This window comes from Gopherus evgoodei, chromosome 18 (genome assembly GCF_007399415.2).
Source record: "Gopherus evgoodei ecotype Sinaloan lineage chromosome 18, rGopEvg1_v1.p, whole genome shotgun sequence".
NCBI lineage: Eukaryota > Metazoa > Chordata > Testudines > Testudinidae > Gopherus > Gopherus evgoodei.
The window spans coordinates 22,661,177-22,688,009 of record NC_044339.1 but is presented as its reverse complement, the minus strand read 5'-3'; the positions used below and the strand labels follow the sequence as shown (position 1 = coordinate 22,688,009).

The 26,833-nt window shown below is 44.5% G+C and overlaps 1 protein-coding gene and 1 long non-coding RNA gene across 2 annotated transcripts; one reads left to right on the top strand and one right to left on the bottom strand.

The window, feature by feature from the left end:
- Positions 1-1,246: 1,246 nt before the first annotated feature.
- LOC115636915 lies at positions 1,247-8,949 on the bottom strand. Its single transcript, XR_003997102.1, has 3 exons — positions 8,316-8,949; positions 6,534-6,732; positions 1,247-1,860 (listed from the first exon to the last, which is right to left on the bottom strand). It is a non-coding gene; the product is annotated as an uncharacterized LOC115636915 (long non-coding RNA).
- Positions 4,851-20,327, top strand: ERRFI1 (ERBB receptor feedback inhibitor 1). The gene is made up of 4 exons (XM_030537631.1): positions 4,851-4,940; positions 15,512-15,707; positions 15,825-15,901; positions 17,682-20,327. Exons 2-4 carry the CDS (start codon positions 15,586-15,588, stop codon positions 18,872-18,874), a joined length of 1,392 nt encoding a protein of 463 aa, XP_030393491.1. The 5' UTR covers positions 4,851-4,940; positions 15,512-15,585; the 3' UTR covers positions 18,875-20,327.
- Positions 20,328-26,833: the final 6,506 nt, after the last annotated feature.

The window sequence follows — 26,833 nt, the reverse complement described above, 5'->3', positions numbered from 1 at the left end:
AACTGGATATTGTGTTGTCCTTCATTCTCTGCCCTACCATGTTATGTAGTGTTGCTGTGTTTCCTACAGTGACTTAGGCCATGTCTACATCTAAAATTTTGCAGCGCTGGTTGTTACAGCTGTATTAGTACAGCTGTATAGGGCCAGCGCTGCAGAGTGGCCACACTTACAGCAACCAGCGCTGCAAGTGGTGTTAGATGTGGCCACACTGCAGCGCTGTTGGGCGGCTTCAAGGGGGGTTCCGGGACGAGAGAGCAAACCGGGAAAGGAAACCAGCTTCGCTGCGGTTTGCTCTCTCGGTCCCGGAGCCAGCCAGCAAACCGCAGGGAAGGAGACCTGCTTGCTCGGGGTTCCGGGACCGAGAGAGCAAACCGGGAACGCCGCGGTTTGCTCTCTCGGTCCCGGAGCCAGCCAGCAAACCGCAGGGAAGGAGACCTGCTTGCTCGGGGTTCTGGGACCGAGAGAGCAAACCGGGAACGCCGCGGTTTGCTCTCTCGGTCCCGGAGCCAGCCAGCAAACCGCAGGGAAGGAGACCTGCTTGCTCGGGGTTCCGGGACCGAGAGAGCAAACCGGGAACGCCGCGGTTTGCTCTCTCGGTCCCGGAGCCAGCCAGCAAACCGCAGGGAAGGAGACCTGCTTGCTCGGGGTTCCGGGACCGAGAGAGCAAACCGGGAAAGGAAACCAGCTTCGCCGCGGTTTGCTCTCTCGGTCCCGGAACCCCGAGCAAGCAGGTCTCCTTCCCTGCGGTTTGCTGGGTGGCTCCGGGACCGAGAGAGCAAACCGCGGCGTTCCCGGTTTGCTCTCTCGGTCCTGGAACCCCGAGCAAGCAGGTCTCCTTCCCTGCGGTTTGCTGGCTGGCTCCGGGACCGAGAGAGCAAACCGCGGCGTTCCCGGTTTGCTCTCTCGGTCCCGGAACCCCGAGCAAGCAGGTCTCCTTCCCTGCGGTTTGCTGGCTGGCTCCGGGACCGAGAGAGCAAACCGGGAAAGGAAACCAGCTTGATTACCAGAGGCTTCCTCCTTCCACGGAGGTCAAGAAAAGCGCTGGTAACTGTCTACATTGGATTACCAGCGCTGGATCACCAGCGCTGGATCCTCTACACCCGAGACAAAACGGGAGTACGGCCAGCGCTGCAAACAGGGAGTTGCAGCGCTGGTGGTGCCCTGCAGATGTGTACACCTTCAAAGTTGCAGCGCTGTAACTCCCTCACCAGCGCTGCAACTTTCTGATGTAGACAAGCCCAGAGAAGTGATTTCTAAGTATGGTGCCTTTCAACAGATTTTCCTGAGTAAGGACTGCAGGATCACACCCAGATTTGTAAAGTACTTTGGGATCCTAGTGGATGAAAGGAGCTATTGAAATAGAAGAGCATTATTACTAAACCTGAAATTTAGAAACTTTAATCATTTTAGTTCTTATGTTCAGAAAAGTCGCAGCTAATGTTGCCCTAGGGGACAATTCTCAGGACATTAGCAGCTATTGAAGGCTGCTGATTGTAAAATATGACTTTATAAACTGCAGCTGAGTAGAGGAAATTGTAAACCAAGGTCAATTCAAGAAATTGAAGATGGTGTTTTCTTAAAATATCCAGCCTCTCTCAAAGTACCCCCAAGTTGCATGCATGCCAATCTGCTAGGAGACCAACAGTTTATCTAGTCTAAAGCAGGATTAACTACCTTTATTAGTGTCAATGGACAATCAAGGTGTGCTAGGCACATCAAGGGGATAGCGTAAATGAAGAAAAATCCTCAAAGTGGAACAACTGAGCCTTCTGTTCCCTGGGTTTCATGAAACATCCCCTTCTCATACAGCTTTTCCTGAAATGAGCTTGCACAGTAGTTCAGTCAGCTACTCACTTGCCTCTTCAGAAAAAAGAAAAAACCTAGATTTAAGGCCTGGTCCAATAAACCATCACCTGCTGCAACAAACGATGCAGTTTCCCCTTGGAACTTAGTTGACTTCCCAAAGGAAGAAAATTAAAAATGATAGCCGAGACTGTTAAATTAGAAAGTCTCTACTTTGTTCGTCTTGCTCTATCCATTTTTCCTGCGTGTATATTTTGCTAATGTGATACTAGTTATCTTTCTATTTCTAGCATTCCCATGGCCATGGCTTGTAGTAACTGAATAAAGGATATGCCATGATATCTAGGAGCTAAAGTTGTCCAAAGAGACCTGACCCTCTCCAATCCTTACCCTCTCCAAAGAGACCTGACCCTCCATGCTTCTTTCATTTTCTTTTTCTCTATTCGTTGTCTTCCTAATTTTTTCCCACCTTATTCTCAGTATCTGGTCATGTGAAAAAAAATTGTAGTTATAGAGGACAGTGGGACATTTTCTCCAAAAATTGCATTGTGTTCTGAAAACACTCAGTTTGATCTCCTGCAGTTATGAGTTCCACTGTAAGGAATCTTCTTACTACTTCTTATTTATATTATAGTGCTATTGCTCCAGTTAGGATTGGGGCCACATTGTGCTGCCACTATACAAACATAAAATAAAAAAAATTCCCACCCTACAGAGATTGCAATCTAAATGACCATCAAGAAAACTCTGTTCCAGGGTCCCAAGAGTCTCATCTTGGCTCTGTCAATTGCAAAGTTCTTCCAGAATGCAATGTTCTCAGTGGATAGCAGCTGAAGAGGCAATCTCTAATACCACAGCCTACTTTTGTCCCCTTATTCACATTAAGTAATGCCATTGAAAGCAATACTAAGGTACTACACAGTGTGAAGGTAGCAAAATGTGTTTTAGGGGATTTATAGATTTCAATTTGCAAAAAGAACAGGAGTACTTGTGGCACCTTAGAGACTAACCCATTTATTTGAGCATAAGCTTTCAATTTGGTATGACGTTAATAGAAAGTGGACCCAGAAATAAATAGGGAGCCAGTGGATCATGTGGTGCTTGGAGTGATGTGCTCTCAGTCTCTTAATTTGCCAGTGGCTATATGTTATACATGTTGAATGTCCATAATGCCTTCATTTTCACCACCAGAAATCTAAACTGGAACAGAGGAAAGACATTGATCATGATGGAAAGGTCATTTTCTCAAAGGGCAGAATATTCTGGCCACCTGGAGATGGGAGAAGGTCATCCTCATCACTGTTTCAGTCTCTGTTGTCCAGCAACAGAGAAGAGTACAGTATGATGCACACCTCCTTGATGTGTAGATGACTTAGAATTTTATCCTCTATTGAGGACAAGGTTTCAGTCACCTCTCCAGAATGTCTGTCTCTTCCTACCAATATCAATTCTGTCTTCCCTGGTTTAGGCTTGAGTCAGCTGCTTTTCATCCATTTATTTAAGTCTTTTAATCAAGGCTAGAGACTTTTCTAAAAGATATGCTCTCTGTAGCTCAAGCAGAAGTTGTGGGACTGAAGCAGATTTTTGGGGCATTAGGTACTATGGTCTGTGTTATACAGTTCAGATGGAATTATCCTAATGGTCTCTTCTAGCCTTAAAATCTGTTAATCTATTTTTCTTCAAGGCGTTATGAGATCTTGGTCATATCTGTAGAAAGACAAATGTTAAGATGGGAGTTGTCAACATACTATTGATTCTGAATTTGTCCACAAAAATTATTAGAAAATGTGACCTGTTAGGGAAGATTGAAAAATTTGAGTTTATTCAGTCTGGAGAAGAGAAGACCAAGAGGAGACATGATAACTTTTCAAGTAATGAAAGGTTGTTACAAGGAGGAGGGAGAAAAACTGTTCTCCTTAACCTCTGATAGGACAAGAAGCAATGGGCTTAAATTGCAGCAAGGGTGGCTTAGGTTGGACATTAGGAAAAACTTCCAGTCAGGGCAGTTAAGCGCTGGAATAAGTTGCCTAAGGAGGTTGTGGAATCTGTCATTGGAGATTTTTAAAAGCAGGTTAGACAAGCATCTGTAAAGGATAGTCTAGATAATACTTAGTCCTGCCATGAGTGCAGGGGACTGGACTAGATGACCTCTCTAGGTCCCTTCCAGTCCTACAATTGTGTGTGTTAACAGGGTCAAACTTTTGAAATACGTTTTTATGAACAAATGTGGAGCATTCTATATATCTGTCTTTATCCTCATTAATGCTGCAGCTGAGCATTCCATAAGCTACCGTGTGGTCACTCAACACCTGTCAGATTGGGCACTGTTAACCCTGCTTCACAGATGGGGAACTGAGGCACAGAGAGGCTAAGTAACTTGCAGGGCCATTGAGAGTGGGTTTGGGCCCTGGTGAAAAAAAATTTTGGGGGCCCCCCAACAAGGGCAGACTGGCTAAAGGGGGCAGACAAAGTTGGGGAAGTCACACCCCTTCCAAACTGCCAGGTCCTGGTAATTTGTACTGACTTCCCCCCTCTCATCAGCCCTGGTGACTTGCCCAAGGTCACCTGGCTTCTGTGGCAAAGCAGTGAATTGAACCCCCCCTCTTCTCCCCTACCCACTAGGCCATCCTGCATCTAGCCCCATAGGCACAGACCACAGCAGGGCAGTGCTCTGAGCATTAGTCCCTTGCACAGCAGTGGCACCCATGGGCTGGCTGTGCAGGCGGCTGCACAGAGGCAGGCCATGCAAGCAGGACAGTGCTGGAGCGGGAGGAATAAGGCCAGATTACGCGGCAGCCTGCACGCCAGGAGCCGTTGCTAGAGCAACGCTCCGCCTGCACAGCTGCACGTGCCACTGGCGGACCCCACACCGACGTGTCCTGTCTCTCGCGCGCCAGCTGGCCATTGCCCCTTTAAGGCTTATCTCTGAAGCCGGTGATGGCGGGGTGGGGGGAGCGAGCGCGGCCCGGCTAGGGGCGTGGTCTACAGGGTTGGCCGCGCCCACCAGCCTATGAAAGGCGGCAGCGAGCCCCGCGCGGGCAGGATTTACTGGGATCGTGCTAGCGGGGCTGGAGTGTGGCGCACGCGCAGTGTTCCCCAAGGCGGGCAGGGATATGCGGAGCCGGGGCGCCGTCTGGGTGAGTGATTCCCGGGGCTGCCGGGCTGACCCGGGAGCTGCCCCCCGCGGGGCGGCCCCACCAGCGACCCTGGGCTCGGCCGCCACTGCCCTAGGCAACGCTCTCGGAGCGCTCGTTGCCATGGCAGCCGGGCCCTACGGTGAGGCGCTGGGGCCTCCGGCTCCTCCAGCCTGGCTTTGCCTGCGGCCGCCGCACCCAGCAGTCGCGGCTCCCCGGAGCCTCCGCGGGCAGCCGAGCGAAGGCGCCTCGCACTCCCGCGGCTGGCGGGGGCTGCCGCGTTGGCCGGTCGATGCCAGCGCTGGGAGGGGGCGAGCCGCGGCGCCGGCAGAGCAGCGCCCGGGGGCGGCGGGACCGTGACTGGCGCGTGAGTCACGCACCCGTGGCTCGGGCTGGGGCCGCAGCTGTGCGGAGGCGTCTGGGTGTTTTCAGGTGCACCTGCCAGCCGGGTGGGGCGGGACTGGCGGCCAGGCAGCTGCCTGGTGAGGGCAGGGGCGGCTGAAGCCCCAAGTGCCCGGCTGTTTCCTGGCTCCTGGACACGGACGGCGCTCGGCGCTGCGGGTCAGTGACTGTTTTTGTCCCGGTTCTAGCAGAGCGGGTTTGGCCCCACACAGACTGGACTGCGTCCTAGGGCTTAGGCTCTAGCTAGAGGTGCCGGAGCTCTAACCTTTTTTTTTTAAGTTGTACTTTAAGTCGGTGGTTCTCAAACGTCATTGTACCGTGACCCGCTCCTGACAACATCAATTACTACGTGGCCTCAGGCAGGAGGACTGGAGCCCGAGCCCCGCCGCCCTGGGCTGGTGGGCCGAAGCTGAAGCCCAAGGGCTTCAGCCCTGGGCAGGGGGCATGTAACTTTAGCCTCCTGCCCAGGGCCGTAGCCCTCAGGCCTTGGCCTTAGACCTCAGCAAATCTAACACTAGCCCCAGGGACCCCATTAAAGTGAGTTCATGATGCACTTTAGGGTCCTGACCCACAGTTTGGGAACCCCTGCTTTAAGCACTTCCCTAAGTTCAGTTTACAGATACTAGGATCATAGCACAGCTTAGGGCCTGTGACTAAAACTTTAGCTCCAAGTTCTCTGGAAGGCAAGGGAAGTCTTTTAGTCAGTCTTCACCATTAATTGTTTACCTTATTTCAGACTAGTCACAGTGGTCCTGAAGGAAAAACTATTGAGTTTGTAATGACATGTTATAGGACAAACGAAGTTACAGAATCACCTAACTTTTGAGTCACCTGCCAGTATCTGAAGACAAGGTGTTTTGGGTCCAAAAATTAGTGACTTTTTTTACTTGTGTTGATCCAGAAAAGACAACACTTGTATCCTGTCTACCCTTCTTCTCTCAGCCATAATTATTATGCTAACTTCTTATTTATTAAGTGCAGTGGTTAACTAAATATTTGGATTTTAGAATGGGATGGGGAGACATTTTCCTGTTTATTATTTAACCTGGTCTCCTACTAAATGTTGTAGTGCTATTTGAGCATGCTCCAGGGAATTTAATTACATTAATTTTGCCAAGCAGTAAAATACATAATATATGTTCCAATTTTAAGCCATGATCCTACAAACATGTATGTATGTACAACTTTACTCACATCAGTACTCAGTGACTTCAATGTGCTTAAGTATTGCACCAACATTGAGGTCCCCATTCTTCATCCTAAAATGTTGTTGGCACATTAACACAATCTTGTGTTAGGAATGAAGAAACTGAGCCAGAAGAAGATAATTTATTTTTGTTTCTTTGAAAGCTTGTCACTGAAATTGCAGGTACAGCTTTACTCTATCACCAAGCTGTAGAAGTTACAGAGAAAACAAATGTATAGTTTAAAAGTCTGCATCAACATGTACACTTTGTAAGCACCATAGAAAGGAAGGTATCTTTGGAATTTTTTTTTTTTGTTAAAACTAGTTACACGTCACACATTTACTGTCTAACTTATTGCAGCACACTTTAATGTGGCTACTTATAGGTCTAGTATTTCCATTACACACTTCTGTTTTCAGGAGTTATAACTCTGTCATAATTCCCCCCCCCCCGGACTGAACCATCAGAGTGGGTAGTAGCAACTTTTTCTTTCTAGTTGATTTGTTAACCTTTAACTGAAGGCATTTTGTGGGTTCAGATGCTGCTTTTTGCATACTAATTTAAGATGGCTGAAATTTTCTTAATCACTCTAGCCCTTAATATGCTCATGGCTTCCTCCCCCCCCCCCAATAGCCTGTTTGTAATGGTCAAAACCAAAGACAGCACTGTACACTTTATGTATAACATATATCTTCATTCTGTACACTTCCTGCGAATGCACACTACTCTAATTGCACAATATGAACGGTGTATAGTGACTTTGAAACTTCAGTGGTCTCATGGAACTTATCTACAGCTCAAGAGTTCTTAATAGATCATGGCTAAATTATACTGTTATTTCTAGTCTGCAGGTAAGGATGGTATATTGGATGGCAAAGGCTCTGTGGGACAAGGTCACTGGCAGATTTTTGAATCTTTGTCATTCCATGGTACAGTGTTTGAAGGATGCACACCAGTGTTAGGAGGCACTCCTTCCACCAGCTCCCAGTGTTCTTCTTGACTATGCTGCTACAGCTGTGCCACTAAAATGTGTGCAGTGTAGTTGCTGATTGTTGCCAGGAGAGAGCTGTCCCACCCATAGGCACAGACTCCGTGGGTGCTCTCTGGCTGGAGCACCGACAGGGAAAAAATGGGTACGGAGCACCTACCAACAGCCCCCATATCGGCACGTTCCCCTTCCCTCCCTGCAGTGCCTCCTGCCCACTGCCAGGCACCAGGAATCAGCGCCTCTCCCTCCTTCCTTATGCCTCCTGCCTCTGCAATCAGCTGTTGGGGGAGGGGAAAGGATGGAGAACATGGTGCACTCGGGGGAAGGGTCTGGAAGAGGTGGGGATGGGGGGTGGGCTTGAGAGAAGGGCTGGAGTGTGGGCAGGGTGAGGGCAGTGCCTGGGGGGTGGGGGAGTTCAGTACCCCCCCCCCCCGGCACAATGAAAAGTCGGTGTTCCTGCTGAAGAGTTCTCCTGTGGACAAAGCGCTATTGGCAAAACTTTTGTCTTTGGGGGGTGGGTTTTTAACACTGTTTTGTTCTTTAGTTGCCAATGTAGACAGCCTCTACCTTTTGAAAAGATTGTGAATGCTGGATCTACTTTCTTAATCTTGGCACAGGAAGGCAGGGGAGTGGGGGCTTGCCTCGGGTGGTTATTGTGAGCTCATACGCATTAATTGAAGAGGCGGGGGAAAGGGGAGGAAGAGGAGAGTGTGAATCTTTAACAAAGACAGCCTTTGTCTTCAGTACTGAATAGACATGGGAGTTAAAATAGGTAGTAGCAAAAACAAACAACAAACCTACAATTTAAATAGCCAAACTGAAGTCTGCTCTTTTAGTCTCTCTTGATGTTGTTAATAGTTCTACCACCATCATAGAGTTCTCCAGGGCAGATGTGGTCTGCATTTCTCATGTAAAAAAACAAGCAGAATATTTTAACCAAGCCTCTCAGTCAGGCCTTCTTTATGTACCATAAAGAAGCTAAAAAGGCCACAAAACCCATTTTTCTGTCTTTTGCAAGTTGTCTTTGAAATACAAATAATCTAATAAGCTTTCATCAAGTGTGCCCCAGACAGAAAGCTGACAGGTTTCTTTAGGGCTTAGTTAACACCTTTCTTTTGGAGAGAGGAAACTGAAATTTTGATGCAAGACCCTCACCTTGACCCTGACCCGAACCCTTCCCTCCTTCCCAGCACATGAGGTATTGTAGAAGTGAAAAGTCTTAATTCTGAATTTCTGGTACAGTAATGTGGAATTTATCAAATTTAGTATAGTTATTTAGATGTTGGCATAATTTGAGCCAGTTGTGTTATCTTTTATTTTTTTAAATGTGAGCTGCCTGTATCCACTGTAAGACTGCATGATACTATATACCAGTGGTTGTCAGCCAGGGGTACACATACCCCGTTAGTGGAGTGGGGGTGGCAGTAGAGGTCTTCCAGGAGGTATGTCAGCTCATCTAGATATTTGCCTAGTTTTACAACAGGCTACATAAAAAGCATTAGCAAAGTCAGTACAAGCTAAAAATTCGTAGAGCAGTATAAAGAAGTCACTGCCTGTATCTACAATATCAATGTTTTTTCAACCAGAGGGTGGGTTTAGGGCGGTTGCAAGTGCAGGGCCTGCATTAGGGGGTGGCAAGCAGGGGTCCCATGAAGCTAAGGTACATGCTGAAGCCCAAGCTCTGCCTCCTGGGGCTCAAGCGAAAGTCGCACTGCCCAGAGCCAGAATCAGACTCCTGAAAATGATAGAGTAGTTGGGAACCACTGCTGGATACCAGGGCTGAGCATGAGGCTGAAATCTGACAAACAGGCAGGGCGCTCATTTCGCTACTTAATTGTTAGTTTTTAGTCCCCAATTTAGAAGTTCCCTGAAATACTGTGTTTTGGATCACTGAATTAAGTACAGTTAAAACCTGGGCTAAGTCCCCTGTAGATGGCAAATAGAAAAATCCCTTCAGTCCATCCAAAAATCACTTTCTCTCAGAGCTGTTCTAGTTGCTTTAGCTGTTCTCCTTCTGCGACAACTTTAAGCTTCTGCACAACTTCCCTTCTTCCAATCTCTGCTTTTATTTCTACCTATTGTCCATCTTTTTTCAAGCTATTTGTTCCTTTGTCATCTTCACCCTGCCTGCTGCCCTTTATGCTTTGAACAGTCTTCCTGTCTGTGTGCACCAAGCTACCACTCTCTTCACTCAAATCTTGCCCTAAAATATAATTTGTCCATGAAGCTTTTTAGGGTTATCCAATATATTTTAAGTCTGTTTTGTTTATATAATGTTCCTAAAGATTGATGCTCATGGTTGAAAAATCCAAATAAAGGATTGAATTTTTAGTCTGTGACTTAGATCACAGCTGTGGATTAGAAACTGTCTTATTGCTCTGAAAAGCACTGAGGACACTTATGGTGCTCTACAAATAAGATACAATTATGTGTAAAACAAATGGTTTCAAACAAGTCATGTTGTTAGGATTGTTTGCCGGATGTGGGTTTCTTGGCATTATATAATGACCACTGGAGAAACTAGACTTTCAAAGCCTAATTAATTACAGTATGCCATGAGTTTCAGGAAGTAGATTAAATAGTAACCTCAATAGGCTTTCTACTTAGGATCTAAAATGGTTAAATGTTAAAAACAGCACAAAGGGTTAGCTATCATTCCAAATTAACAGAAATCTCCTTCTAAAAGTATATTATAGGAGGAAATGACATCATATTGTCAAATAAGGAAGAGCTAAACTGAACGGATGACTTGTATGACAAAAATGTGCCCCTCCTATGAATTGCTTCTGAGATTCGTTAATGATATGTAGTGGCAAGGTGAGCAAAACTAGGTTAAGAACATGTGTTCTTACTGCTTTTAAAGTAGCAATTTTTTCCTTCTGAGAATGTATAGTAGATGGATGTAGCTTTTAACTCTTTATGTCATAGAGCGGGGTCCCCAACGTGGTGCCTGCGGGGGCATCTAAATGTGCACGCCCAAGTCCTAGACGGTGGTCGAGCATCCGTTGAAATTCAACAGCATTTTGGCAGTGACACACGTCGATGACGCCACTTGCTGCTGATAAGTGACCTCATCGAGGTGTCGCTGCCGAAATTTGGTGGCATTTCGGCAGATGCTTGACCGCCACCATGGTCCTTCATCTGGTGCCCGCCAGAAGAAAAGGTTGGGGACCATTGTCATAAAGCATGATCTTTTATCCCTTCAGCAGGTAGCATCACAGAATGTAATCCCTGTCCAGGTTTTTTTGTTGGCATTCAACAATTTTCACTGCAAATTGCATCCAATTCCATTACGTGTGCTGCATACTTAAGGCATAGTTTGACCTCCTGTGCATATCAGAATACTTTGATACTCCTGAGGAATTCTGTGGTGACAAAATTTAATAACTCTGTGCACAATATTTTAAAATTTGACAAGTTTTATTTGTCAAATGCAGAGGCTCCAGCATGGCAGTAGGGAGCAAGGCCACTGGCTGCATGAAGGTGAAAGATCACCCTGCAGCCATCCCACCCCTAGAACACAATTCAGTGGTGAGGCTGTATCTGACCCTGACACAGCACAAGGCCAGGGCCTGCCCTAGAAACACCCAGGGACCATGCTTGTCTGCACCAGGTGTGGGGCAGGTAGGCTCAATCAGGTAGGATCCAAATGTGGAGGGGTTCACTGTGGGGTGAGAGGATTCCATGTGGGACAGTTTGTCTGCAGGCAGTTCAGTGGGGGGATCTGGATGCACAGAGGCTCATTGGGGAAGTTCCTGGTGCAGGAGCGATGGGACTCTACAGAGGCTTGCAGATGAAGGTTTTTGGGGCTCAGTGGAGGGGTCTGGGTGTAGGGGTCTCAGTAGGGGGGAATCTGTGTGCTGGAGGAATGGGGCTTGGTGAGGTGGGATCTGAGTACAGTTGTTGGTCAGTGGTGTGGGGGTCTGGATGTGGGGGCTCAGGTTGATGGTTTGAGTGCAGGGAGCTCAGTGGGGGGTGATCTGGGTGCAGGGATGAGGGTCTGGAGGCTGGAAGTCTGGGTTCAGAGGGCTCCAGATGCAGGGGTTGAGGTTCAGCAGGGTGAGGTTTGGGCATGGAGGGCCTGCAGGGTTCTGGATGTACCAGATGAGGCTTGGCAGGGAAGTCTGAGTATGAGAGGTCTGGATGCACAGGGGTTGAGTAGATGTGGGAGCAGCTCCCTGTACAGTGACCTCTCCCCCTGCAGCTGAGGAGTGATGGGGGCAGGAAGCACGGGAGGATGTTTCCTGCAGCTGGGGGAGGTTTCTGGAGGTTGGTCTGACACTGCCCTGGCTGCTACTTGCAGGGGAAGAGAGTCCTGTCCTCTCCTGCCTCCATCCAAGCTAGGACTAGCAGCTGACCTGGCTCAGGGTAGGAGCTACTGGCTCAGTCCTATGGTGGTTTACCTCTCAGCCGGCTTCTCTGGGTGCCCGAAATGTTGTACCTGCGCTGCTAGGGAGTGGTGCGTGACTGCTCTTGCAGCTTCCCTGTCAGTCATTTTTCTGTGGGGAAGCAAAAATCTGTAGGACATGAATTCTGTGCACGCAGAGTGGCACGGAATTCACCCAGGAGTCATTTGAGTATTGTGATGGTGATTGCCTGACAGAAATGCCAATAAATAAATAACTGAGGTATCTAAATGTTCTGTAGCTTTCAGAAAAAATGGCTGATAAAACATTCTGCAAGATCACAACAATAGATTGAGTTGGAGCTGAGAAATGGAAATTCACATTTTAATTTCTGGTCAGATATGAAAAACAAATATTGTAGCTGCAATGTAATTGTAGTATGTGCATAGATGTATTTTTCAGAAGGAGAGCTAAAAAATCTACATAGGGCATGCCATATATTACATGCTGTCGTAACATCCAAATAATTATACTTGTGGCAATATGGTCTGGGAAAAATGTTTTTAAATTTAATTCTCTCCTTGTACAGTTACATTGCTAACCAAACTGCTACAAACGCATTATTCTGCATTGCTTTAGCTTGGGTCTCCCAAGTTTAGTGACTGAAGCAAGAGCTAGTTGTAGTTTTCCTTTATAGTAACTTAGCTTCTTGACTAGATACATGCCTGTGAGGACTTCAAGAAAATTTGTATATCTTATCACTTTAGTCTATGCAAGTAGGGTTTATCAGCATAACTCGGGAACCCATTGTGAAAACCAAACATGCTAGCTAACTCATTTGCACAACAAACATCATAAACCAAGGAAATGGTAGTTTGGTTACTTCGATAAGTGCAGTTTAGCTTTATTTATGTTATGGATAGTATATTGTATTATATTTTGTAAAATGAATTAAATTGTCATGTGATTTGACAGTACAATATTTTATTAAATCTTTGCTAATCCACAAACCCAATAACTGTCTCAGGATAACCCTACCTTCTCTGTAAAATGAGTTTCTTCTGCAAATTGATGTTCATGGATTTATGAACAATACTGACTTTCAGTTGTATTCGTCAGTAACCTTACTGAGAGTGTACTATCCAAAAGCAAAAGTTAATGCAGCTGTCTCTTATAGATTCTCAGGATTTGCTCTTTACTAAGCTTCAAGTTCACAATGCTAAGCAGCTTGCTGCATATTTTAAAATAGTAGCACAAACTCTTTAAACCCAGGGTGCAAAAAGGTAAAACTGACTTGGTAGTAAAGAACATACAGTTATGTTGCCCTTTCCTACTTCCCCTCCTATTCCCACTTCAAGAACATAGGAGGCTGGGACAGTTTCATAACAGTCCATTCACATTTCCCTATTGAAACGTAGAGGCAGGTCACCTTTTGTGAATTCACAAAGAGATTATTGTTAGAAGTGAGAAGGCTTTATGAATGCACAACTTGTCTTTATTTTTTTAATTCAGAAAACTAGGTGATGGAAACAATGAGAAGTACCTTTTTGAGTATAATATTTAAGTGTCTATTGAAATGGAAGCTTAAAACTCCAAGGGGATTTCAGAGCAGGCAATAATTGCACAATCACTCTGAAAGCTGAGATTTAGACAGCATTTTAGGAGGTACACACACACACACACTACTACTAGTGGTTTTGGCATGGGAGCAGGTGGAGGCTGGTCCTCTTAGAATCCCTGCAGGCTTTTTCATGTAGTCAGAGCAAGCACTCTATTCTACATATGCTTTCAAAGTATTTAAACACCAGTCTCCTTCCTATTTCATCTTGGTTTTTTTATTCTGCAACAGACGCTTTCTCTATGGTCTTGCCAGTTCGTGTAAGCACAATAGATTTGATTTACCCCAGTGTTTTCAACTTAGTGTGAATGCTTGGATTCATTCTTAGTATTTTAGCCTAAGGATTATTTTTAAACTGCATTTTCAAATTCTTGCCACTTCTAACAACTTAACAAGTGTGAAGTAGCTAGTAAATTGAGCCCTTACCTGTCCTCTAGGCAACAAATGAAGACTTAAAATGTTGACACATCTTCATGACATAAGCAGCCATACACCAGTTGGAACAAACATTTCTAGTTTAGGACACTTGCCCAGTGTGGTATGGATTGATGTCTGTCTTTAATGCTACATGAAACTGAGTTTGAGGATCAGTGTCCTACTTCAGTCTCAGCCCCATAGTGGATAGCTCTGTCTGTGCTTGTACAACTGAAAGAATGAGAGGTTAATACTTTAAAGATACATGAGTATCTTTATCTCATTTGCTAGCTATCAGGTAATAGAATGGCTTTAATCACTTTCCGGAATTACATATCCATGTATTTCTTAAAGAAAATTTTAATCTTATTGGTTGGTAACCATTCAAACATGTTGATTTTGGAACTAAATATAGCCTTTACGCTAAATGTGGTGGTACTTGCTAACCAGGAGGATACACTGTGTAGCTATGCAAGTTTATTTAAGCAGCTTAACATACATTTTATTCAGGTTAATAGGTTTTACTTAATGTATGCCTTTTAAGTTGTTATAATTTCAAATTTAATTTTAAATTGGTTTACTTTTTAAATTTATTTATTTTAAATCAGTCTCTATTCAGGTGAAGAAACTGAGGTTCTCCTGCCTTGTTATATTTAATCCTCCTCACTTTATGGAGTTTTGTTCCACTGAGTTGCAGTTTCTCCACTGCCCAGAATTTACGGCTGATCTTTCAGAAATTGGGAGGAGAGTAGATGGGTTCACACAAGCAAAACCTTCTAAAGCAGCATATTCCATATATTACAGTTTCTAATTGAAATTCAAGTGTTTGTCAGAACACCCTGTTTCCCAGTGTGAATGTGCCTACTAAACTACTGTGCACACATTCAAAACAGGCTTTGTAGAAAAAGATGACTCCATTTTGTTTAGATTTGCTTAACCCCATAGCTTAGAACTGTTATGGGATACATGCTAGGAGGAAACTGTGAGACCAACAAATTTAATTTCTAGTAGCTAACACTTAAAGTGATTAATTATTCAATATAATCTTATCTGAAAAGCTTGTGGATTGATCAAACCTTTGATTTAAGCAGTCACTTTATATTCAGTCTATTAGAATGAGTCTTTGACAAGATTAGATTTGAAGCCAGGCTATTGTGCTTCAGCTTCCTTTTAGGTTAAAACTCTTGGCAAAGTGACTCCTTATCACAGTAATACAGACGGAGGTTTGTCTAATACAATGTTATACAAAGATTTGTATGTTTTGGTAAAATTGGTGTCTGAGTAACTCAGTATGTGTACAAGGTCTTAAATTTGCTGGTATAAAACTTCTATTCATCACCTGTTTTTGCTGAAACTTGAAAATCTTTGGATTGATGTTTTCCCCCAAAATGAACTCTTACAGAACTTATTCTAATTGTTGGATTTGTTTTTACATTCACAGAAACAGAACAGGAAACACTTTTGATGTGTGAAATATTTCCTTCTTTTCAGCGGGTGTTTGGGCCAGAGAGGCCCTCACACAAAGGAGTCACTGTAATTCAGAGAGTTGGGTGGCATTTTAAAATGGGAGACTCACTCATGTTTGCTTAGTGGTACTTACACCCTCCTCTCCTCTGAAGGGAATGAAAGCTGCAGGATACCTGGCAAGAACTGTGGATTTCTAAAGTTTGGAGACATTGTGGAGCAAGGCACAATGTCAACAGCAGGAGTTGCTGCTCAGGAGATGAGAGGTCCATTAAAGACTGGTTTTCTCCATAATGGCCAAGGCATAGGGAGTCTGAAAACCTGCTGGAGCAGCCACAATGGGTTTGAAAAGTAAGTGGGGTAGGGGGGAATAAACCTTGCAAATGGATTTGAGAGTTCTTACCAAGCATATGACATAGGTGGACCCAATAACTGGTTCACTTACTCAGAAAATTTTTTTCTTTTCAGGACTTTTTTTAACGTGGAACCTATAGCGATGCCATATAATCTGAATCCATCAGCACAGCAAAATTGTACATCTGTTGGTATGTACACTGAAGATTTTGAGATGTATTGATGTAAACTGTTTAGTGGAAGTGGTTTTGGAGAAAATCTGGCCCTTTTATCTGCGGTAGGAGAGACTTTCTGAATTTAGATACCAGGCTGCCCTCTAGTGACAGAATGTAAACACTACTTTAGTTCCTTCCAGTGCATTTCTGAATTTTTGCCTAGTATCTTCATAGATTGATAGGGTTGGAAGGGACCTCAAGAGATCATCTAGTTAATATACTTTTATTTGTTCTGAGGAAAATATTTAGTGTAAGAAGTTGTGTCAAATATTTAGCAAAACCTGCTTACAGGGATAGAACTCAGTGGAAGTAGTTGCACAGTGGTTGGGGCAATTCAACTGCCTGTTTAAAACATCTACCCTGGAGACACAGCCCTGTTTTAATGTAAGTTGTGGCATGGGTCTCTAATTGTCTTATTTAACTGGAGCACTGCTATAATATAAGCCCTATATATACTGAATATTCTCCCTTTGATACTCCTGAGGGAATTCTGTGCCAAAAAATTATGCATACAATATTTTAAAATTCTGCAAAATTCAGCAAATTTTATTTGTCAATAAATAAATATGGCTCTGGCATGGCAGTGGGGCACACAGGAGGCGCACTGAGGTGGGAGATCACCCTGAAGCCTCCACCTCCCCCCAGTACAGAAACTCAGCAGTGAGGCTGCACCTGACCTTGACACAGTGCAAGGACTGGACCTGCCGCAGGGCCCTTTCCATCTGTGACAGGTCCTCCAGGTGTGGATGGGCAGGCTCAGCCTAGTGGGATCCAAGTGTGGAGGGATTTAATGTGGAGGGATCCAGATCCAAGGTTTGTGGGGCAATCTGGGCGTGGGTGGCTTAGTAGGAGATCTGAATGAACAGGTTTGTTTAAGTATTCTGGTTGCAGGGGCAATGGGACTCTGCAGAAGAGCCAGGTGAAGGTAGTTGGGGCTCAGTGGGGGGTTTGGGTGTGGGGAGATGGGGCTTGATGGGGTGGGAGTCCAGGTGCAGCTAGTGAGGGATCAGTGGGGTGGAGATCTGGGTATGGGAGATTCATTGGAGGGATCCGAGTTTAGGGTGGTAGGGCTTGTCAGGGTGAGGGTTCAATGGGCCTGCTTATAGGGGGAGCCCCAGCTGCTGCCAAGGGGATACCACATGCGGTTGCACATAATAGAAAGCAGGAAGGCTCCCAGCACACAGAAGAGGAGCATGACTGGCACTAGGACACAGGAGGCAGCATTCAGCTGTGGAGTCATCAGAGCTGAGACAGGGCCTCCTTCAGCTGGGGAGCTCTGTGCTTTCAGAATGAGGGGTGGGGCAGTGGCATGTAACCCTGTGTGCCCCTATGCCTCACCTCTGGAGGGGTGCAATCCCCTCCCAAACTGCAACCATTGTCACCCTCCCCCATGCATAGCTTTCCTTTGCTTCCCTGCTGTTTTCTGCAGGGAAACACAGGAAATCTACAGGAGGAGGAGCTGGGGGCATCTTCTGTGGGTGCTGTCTCACAGAATCCCTCTAGGAGTAATCTGAGGATGCATGTGATGTGCTGTGTAAAGCAAGCTATATGTAGGGGACAACAGCTGGCTGTTCATAAATATATTATGCAGGTGTTTCAGGATTACTGTAGTTAAGAGTCTTTTGTTAATTAAGGTATTAAGGGTGCATTTTTCCGAGTGCTGAATTGGGGGCAAATGAATGGCAAGATCATCTGCCATGAATTCATGGTGGTGGGGATGTAGACAGACATTCTTAACTTTATTTTCCCCTCCTAGGGCACATTTCAAACCCTGTACCAACAAATGGCTCCTGCTTTACTGAAAGCTGTGGCAGGGTCCCACCTCAGAAATCCAGCCTATCTCCTCTTAGTCCCAAAAGTGAGAAGCTTAGTTCAAAGCATGAAGATCTTGTTCCTAGTTTTAGCAAACTGTCAGTAACTGTGGGCTGTGTTTCTGAGGAGATGCCTCCTCATACACCAACAAAGAATGGGCCACCTCAATTTTCTTCTGCATCTTCCAATGACCGCAGCTCTAGGCCACTACCGCCACTGCCTATTTTTGAAGGCCCCTCTCCAGATCTCGATAGAGAGGTGGAATTCTTAACGAGTTCAGAGACTGACTTTTTGTTAGATGATTATGGACTTTCTGCTTTTAAATCCAGTGCTCCAAGTAGACGGAGCTTTAGAGGCTGTGGACAGATCAATTATGCCTATTTTGATGCCCCAGCAGGACTGAAATCAGAAGATGCCAACTCTACAACTAACCTAAATGGATGTACACAAACCCTGTGTCCTCCTCCAGAACAGCAGCATCGCCGTTTACGCAGGTCTCATTCAGGACCAGCTGGATCATTTAATAAACCAGTAGTGAGGCTATCTAGCCACTTAAATAGGGCTTCTCCCAATTCTGATGAAGACAAACCAGAGGTCCCCCCTAGGGTTCCTATACCTCCTAGGGCACTCAAACCGGATTATAGAAGGTGGTCAGCAGAAGTTGCTTCTAGTGCATACAGCGATGAAGACAGGCCTCCCAAAGTGCCCCCAAGAGAACCTTTATCACGGAGCAATTCCCGTACACCAAGCCCTAAAAGTCTGCCATTGTACCTCAATGGGGTCATGCCCCCCACACAAAGCTTTGCCCCTGATCCTAAGTATGTCAGCAGCAAAGCTCTACAAAGACAAAACAGTGATGGATCTGCGAACAGGGTCCCTTGCATTCTTCCCATTATTGAAAATGGTAAGAAGGCCAGTTCAACACACTACTATCTGCTGCCTGAAAGGCCTTCATATCTGGACAAGTATGAGAAGCTCTTCAGAGAAGCAGAAGAAATCAGCGCAAGCGCAGAAATGAAGTCCTGGTCTGGTGACTGCATCACAGCTGCTGCCACAGCAAAGGAGGACTCAAAAGCTAGAATGGACATGGTTGGTCACGTGAAACGAAAACACCTGTCTTATGTGGTTTCTCCATAGATTCTTGGAACGTGATTCACAATAGTTGCTTAGGATGGAGTAGTTCTTAACAATGTTGCTAAGTTTTTGAGATCCAAAGAAAGATTCTCAAATAATGAAGTAATAAAATGCTTCCCGTTTCAGCAGAAAAGTGGAGTATTAATGGTAAAGTCATCTTATGCTGCGTATCTCTGAATTGTTTGTCTGGACTAAGCCTGTCTTGGTCTGTATAATTGAAGACTGTATACAAACACATGGAGTAACCATAGCTACGTTGGCCAGTTATATGCTATCCTAGAGTAATATATTTTGTAAAGGCATATTAAGAAAAAAATCCAGTTTCGATGTCTAAAACCGAAATCAGGGAAGAAAGTGCAGTACAGTATTTTTGTTATATCACAGGCATTTCCAAAATGATAGGCTTGGCATTTTAAAATCTTTTGCTGAAGATGGCATTGCTGGGAACAAACCCTGTTCTCTTTCGCTAGGATGTGCTAACCCGGCTAGAAGGAAGTTGACATCTACTTAAGAGTTGGAAGTGTATTGGAAAGTGTTTAGACTATGGTGGTCTTTTTAATATCTCCAATATTTTGAAAACCTAATAGGATATAAGTAGAATTTAGTGAAGTAGCTTCCAACAGGGGTTAGACTTCTGCTTTTTTATGGTGCCTCTTGGATTCTTTCACCCACTAACAGGCACATGGCAGAATTACCTAGCAGAGACTTGGACCAGCTACTGCTAACCTTCACCCATTGTTCTCTCCTTAAGGGGTCCAAGGAATGCATGTTAGTGTCCTAAAACTGACAGGGGAAAGATCTATCCACAATTGCTAGTAAATGGTCAGCAATGACTACATCCTTATCTAGTATACAAACTTATGACTGTATTATAAACAGGAAACACAACACAAGCTGGTCTTGTGTTCTAGTTTCTATTCAGTATTTTCTGGTTGTGTGGTGGTTTGTTTTGTTTTTGGGCGGGGCGGGGGAGATTTAAACATGATTCCATTTACGAACCATGTCAGTCACATCTACCTTTTGCTTCAAGTACTGCTTCTTTGTTTCAGTTTTTTTCCCCCGTAGTCTGCCTCACTGTTCCATTTAGGTCCAGGGAGATGCAACACTTGTGCATTAGCTGTTTCTTGTGCATACTTCCACATATTTATCCTTTTATAGATAAGCACAAGAGAAGAGGTGCTCATTAATGGAGGTCCATTGCTATAATGCTCTCCTCCTAGTAGAAGTGAACAAGCTGTTTACAGTTTAAACTGCTGAATGAGATATTTGAGCTATTTTAAAGCTTACTTATGTTTTTAGTGCAAACTAAATGAAGGTGAAATACATGCTATAGAAAATGCACTGATATTTCTGCATTGTGTACAGTATTGAACAAAAGGATTTTATTCACTTTGTTTTATTTTGAATATTGCTATGTCTTGAATTTAATAAAGTTATAATACTTATTTATGATACATGTAATGTTTCTTGATTTTATTTGTGGTTTAAAAGTCTCATGCATTTTAGTTTTCAGTGTGGTTTTTCTAAAAGGAAAATTTGTGTAAATGCAGACAATGTTAATACAACATTTTAAGGCTTCACAGTTAACTTTTGCAATTCTTGATCTAATCTTAAGGTTCCTACAGCAGTGTTTACTCATTCACATTACATACCATCTTCTGTTCTTGTTTTATTGTGTAGCTTTGCCAGCCTATTTTAAGGTGGCCAACTTATCATGTTGGCCAATAAGATGTGCCATAAACTCATGATACACAGACTATCAAGATCAATAAACCTATTGATTGTTTCCAGTAGCACCCACAATATGCTACCCACTGTGTGAATACGCAAGAGCTCAGCAGTGTTCCTGACCTGAAAAGCTCCGAGGCTAAAAAGTCCAAAAGTGGACAGAGGGAAGGTAGGGGCAGGGATGACTTTTTTTTCTAGGTGAAATAAAGTACAGCTCTGTAATCAAACTAATTTTCCTTTTCAATAGGAAAGAAGCTGGCAGCATTGTTTATACAACACAATACTCACCTGGTGCATAAGCCCTGAAAAGATATTAGAGAGTACATAACAGTGGTGAATAGACAAGCATGCAGATAAGTCCCTGACTTAATGATCTTGTAATGTAAGCTCTTTAGCTATTAAGTCCAAATGACCCTGTGAAGTAGGCAAGCATGGGTTCCATATCCACTGAATTCCCACACCCAGGGCTCTATTTTTGCAACAAAAGCTAATTATTTAGCTCTTACTGTTAGACCTCTCTAGGCTACACCTCAGTGAAGCTCTTAAATTCCCACCATTGCGGTAGCTCTGGCATAATGATTTTACCACAATCTCATTTAACCTGCTCAGAGTTGTTGGTGCCATCAGGCTAGCTGCATATGTACCAGCAGGCTCATTGAGTACCAGTGGAGCAGAGAAGAGAAATGTGGGTCAGTGGGCTTGTGCTGTCCTCAGAGCCCTCTGCAGTGAGGGTTTTATTAGAATATGGGGGTTGGAAGAGACCTCAGTAGGTCATCTAGTGCAACCCCCTGCTCAAAGCAGGACCAATCCCCAGACAGATTCCTCCCATCCCTAAATGGCCATCTCAAGGATTGAACTTGCAACCCTGGGTTTAGCAGGCCAATGCTCAAACCACTGAGCTACTTGCTGTAGAAGCCCAGAGGAAAGGTAAGTGCCTTTCAGGTAGCCAATTGCCTCTTTTTCCAGTCCTATTTGCTCTGGACCCACCCAGGTGAGCCTGTTCCCCTGCTAGTTTGAGCTCTTCTGGAATACATCATCTCAGCAGTATTTCTGTGGTTGGGTTTCATACAGTCTATAAGAGCACTGGGGCTTTTGTGAATTCCTCTTAAGTAGAGTATGGATTTAGATATTGCTGCTACAGCCTGTCATTAAAGTGGAGCTGTATTTCATCACGTGCCTGAACACACCACACATTCTCACGTATCTTCCAGCAGTAGCTGACAAACCAGCTCCAACACTAAACTGTTGCCTGTTTTCAGTGCTGATTATCTGCCATGCTGTAGCCTAATGGGTGTCACTTCACTAGAAGTGTTTCTCCTTTTGCTTCACCCCCTCACCCTGTCTGCTCCACCCAAGCTGCATGACTAACCACCCCCTTCATGTCCTCCTCCCACTCTTGTCTCCAGGCCTCGTTCCATGTGGCCCCGGATGCCTGGAAACCCCTCCCTAACTCAATCTGTCATGCCTTCACCTTCTCTTTCAAGTCTCTCCTTAAAGCTCTCTGCTTCTGAAAGGTTTGAGACCTTAGCTCTGCCTTTTGCAGAGGTTTCTCAGATGAACAAAATACAAAACTAAAACTCAAATTAAGAAGCAGATATCTCTGTTCACTCATAACACTGCTGTAGTTTGTTTATACCTGTCTTTGACTGTGCTACTCTTTTTTGACTCCTGAGTTCCTCAGGACAGAGACTTGGTCTAATAATGACCTAACGTGTCCAGCACACTAACAGTGTGACCTTAACTTACTTTATGAGAGGGGTAGCCCAGGCATCAGTAATTCTAGTTTTATAGGGGGCAAGAGATTTTTATTTAGATGGAGTAAAGCTGGAGCAGTTATTGAGCTTTTAAGTTGCTAGTAATCATTGTCCACTAATTCTCATTAGTAAGAGGATGAGCACTGTGAAAAGAGAAGTTCTTTGCAAGTTGTCATTCTTCAAGCACTAGGGGCTAGTACCTGCAGACCTTCATGCTAACTGCATTTTAAACTGTCACTATGGATTTAACAAAATCCAGTCCATGCCCTGGAAAAGTTGTGGTGTTCGGTTTTTTTGCCTTGCTGCATTCATGAATAATAGTAAATAGTCCAATTCCAGAAATGTTCCATGACCTCTTTTTGGAAGAATATCTGTATTGCAGGAACTCCTAGTCATATATGCTCAGTGCTGATTTATTGCAAAGAACATGACTGGAGATAATGAACTGAACCACTAGTGTGCTGAAACCTTTTTGCTTCCAATGTGGCTAAAAAAATCTGCTCCCTCTAGCCTCCTCTACTTAAAACTTTTTATTCTGCCTATGTAATCATATCATTCTCTGAGCATCACATCTCTGAGAAATAACTTCAGAGGGAGGATGCTGAATTTTAATCAAACAAAGTGTGAACTTCGGGGCCACCATAATGTTATGTGGTGCCCTTCTTGGTAGCCATAAACTTTTTATTATGGTGGCAGAAGCATGTTCATTTTCAGGTGCTTAAACTTTGTTTTTTGGGGGTGAGGGAAAGAATGGGGGAGGCAGAGAAGTCCTTTATTCTCTGGGCTGACATGTCTCCTGTTTGTGTAGCCATGTCAATTTTCCTCCCCAAGCTGGAGGCAGTCTGTGTATGGGCCTGTTACACTTGCTTAATAATGAGAAGTTTGGGAAGTTCCTAATTTTTGTGCATCTGAACTCTCTAATCTTCCTTTCACTCTCCCCCCCCCCCCCAAAAAATTTTTTTCCAAAGTTTTGCAAGGTTTGTCACCTAATTCCTCTTGGCTTTAACAGGAATTGCACACTACAAGCCTCTGTGACTCTAAATTTACATCACTGGTGTCTTTCCATGATAGTGCAAACCCTTTCTCTCCTGAACCGCTACCATTCTGTTTTGTCAACTGAAGCATAGCCCTTGGAGCTGAACTGTGTGAGCTAATAGGCTTTTGTCATTTTATCAAGGACAGTGGAGGATTGTTCTATACAGGATGCTTTCCAGTGCTCTGACCACTTTCCCTTTAAAAAGCCTTATGCTAGGGTTTCCTCAGGTACCTGTACCTATTCCATGGCTTAATGCTTCTCCCTGGCAGCAAATTTTGGAGGGCACTGGCCAAGGAAGCAGGAAAATCTTGTGTACATTTCTGGACTGCATAGGATTCCTGTATTTTCAGGGATAAATCCTGGGTGGATCGCAAGTCATGTTTCCAGCTCCCCCATCAGTAATCAGCCTCTCTGCTACACAGGCAGCTCTGCAGGTTCCAGCCAGCAGAGGTTCTTCTGTTCATCCACTGGCACATAAGACTTGCACAAGCAAGATGTGATGCCTTGATAAGAGCTTCTGAACATATGTTTGAATGTGCAGGGGTTGTGCAGCATGTGTTCACCAGGGCAGAGATCAGTACTGTGTAAGAAGAAGCCCCTTGCTCAATGGGGAGGTCTGGTCAGGACAAGCAGCTGGCAAAGTAGACATGCCTAGAAATACGATCTTCTTAACAGTTCAGGAGTACACAGATTAGAGAGAGGTGCATTTTAGAATGGAAGGAGAGGAATATAGGAGTATGTATCAATACCAATCACACCTTCTTCAATAGCTCAAGAGGTGGGGTTACCCTGTAAAAGGTCTTCTATTTCAGAGGTCCCCAATGTGGTGCCCACTGAGGCATCTGTGTACAGTCATGTACTGGCTGGTGGACAAGCATCAGCTGACGAGCAGCAGCATCCAGATTTTTGGCAGCAATGCCTCTGGATGATGCTGCTTGTTAGTGGTATTTTGGCGCTGCCGCTTGGTGGCATTTCACTGGCTCCTTGTCCACCCCCATGGTCCTCTGTGGCTCATTGTCTAGTGCCTGCCAGACGCGAAAGGTTGGGGACCACTGTTCTATATGGATACATACTTATGTGCTGTACAATAATCTCCCAGTGGATGTTGTGGAAGGCTCACTGCTTGATGGATTTGAAACCAGAAAAGGGAACTCTCCTGCACTGGCTCCTCTCAGATGGATTAGAGGTGATTTAACATATTTCTAAACTCCATATCTATAGTTGAGAGATAATAAATGCTTCCACTATTCCTCCAGAATCCCTGTCTCATCTATGAGGAAGACTGGGTTGCCTGCCTGGTGACATTGCTCTCACTTAAGTTGAGCCCTTTCCCAACTGTATATTTGTCATAAAGCAAATGCTGCTGTGAATTCCTGCCCAGGATATCGTATACATCGTCATAATGTTTAGGCACCTTACACCAGTGGTTTTAGAGGTTTTTTTAACATCATGAAATGGAGCTAAAGCAGAAAGTAAATCAAATTTTGGGAGTGCTGACTGACATTGTTCTAAACTTTCTGCAACACCTTAAAAATTTACAGCACCATTAACAACTAGCAGCAACCACCTAGTGTTCCCAGGAATTCCTAAGTGGCAACAGGCCCTAGTCCCATTGAAGTGCAATTACCACAGGCCTCCATACCTCGAGTTCACATTTTCTTGTATCAACCTCAGTTATATTTCTGTGTAAAGATTTGGTGATGCAAATCCAGGTTTGAAATGACAGAGTAATGACACTTTACCCAAAGATTCCATTTTGGATGGGCACATACACTAATTGGTGGCAGATTCCTGTGGTATACATATCATATACTAGTCAAGAATTCAGGGTTATACAGAGGCTAAAAGCTTGGTCATGGTGTGTTTCTTTCTAGTGGATTAATAATTATTTATATTACCATAGTGCCTAAAAGTCCTGGTCCTAGACCACAACCCCTAGCCCCTCCAATGCTAGATTATGCACAAATACAGAACAAAAAGACTGTTCCTGCCCCCAAAGAGTTTATAAACTAAGAGAAGAGACAACAGCTGGCTACACAAAGACAACTGGGAGTACGGGCACCATGTCCCTTTGCAGCTTGCAGCACAAGATGAATGCTTGTCTCCCGCAGGCAAATGTCAAGAGGAAAAGGCTTAAACAGGATAGCAAAAGATGTTGTGGTCTTCACTTTGTCTCAATTGCCAGTCTTTTACAGGCGTGTTCTATGTAAAATGGACTCATTTACTGGAAGCATTGTGTTCATTTCCTGATAACATTTTATAAAAGTGGTAGTATTAACAAAACATGGTAGCTGAATGACTGTTTTTGGCAGCTTTCATTTCCACAGGAAATTAGTGTTGAGTTTTAATTATATATGTACTTAATATTGGTCAAATATAATTGCAAAGAATTCTAACTAGTAATATTGTGATTAGCCTTTGTATAGACTGAAAGAGGTGTTAACCCTCTCCCCCCTCCCAGCCCCATCTGGCATTGTAATTCTGGCCTTGCTTAAATCCCTGCCCAAAACGTCTATTTTCATCCACACAAACTTTTTTTTTTTTGTGAGTCATACATGAAAGCCACACCTCCGGTTGCTCATAAAATGTTGTATTACTTAAACACGGGGCTGCAGTAAATCTAGCTGTGGTTAATTTTGCAAAGGTGTTAGCTGCTTCAAATCTCAGATAGCAACTGTCATCAAAACTCTGGCAGCACTGACACTATTCATTTTTACACAAAATGATCCAGGCAATGTGAGGCACTTCTGTGCTTAAAGTCTGCAGCTTCCCTTTGATCCCAAAACATATTACCACCTACGTGTTGTTACCAATCTTTTATTCTGGGCTCTAACAGTGTCCTTAGTATAACTCTTTTCTGGACCATCTTTCTTTCACTGCACCCTTCCTCCTCTCACAATAAGTGATGGTATATACCAGGCGTCGGCAACCTCTGGCATGCAGCTCGCTAGGGTAAGCACCCTGGCGAGCTGGGCCAGTTTATTTATCTGCCACGTCGGCAGGTTCGCAGACCACGGCTCTCACTGGCCCCGGTTTGCTGTCCCAGGCAAATGGGGGCGGCAGGAAGTGCCACGGGCCGAGTACTGGCTGCGGCTTCCCACTGCCCCCATTGGCCTGGGACGGCGAACCATGGCCAGTGAGAGCCGCGGTCTGCCGAACCTGATGACATGGCAGAAAAACAAACTGGCCCAGCCCACCAGGGTGCTTACCCTGGCGAGCTGCATGCCAGAGGTTGCCAACCCGTGGTATATGCAACTCTCTCACACTGGGGTGAGGAGGACATCCTAACATACAACATGGGCTATGCTCAGAAAAATTAAAGATAGCACTACATTTTCTCCACATTTTTTTTCATGAAACCCTTATAGATGGGATATGTGGCATCCTTGCTGATAGTCCCCTTGCCAGTTCAAGCATTCTTCTTTGCATTCTAAGGCATAAGGG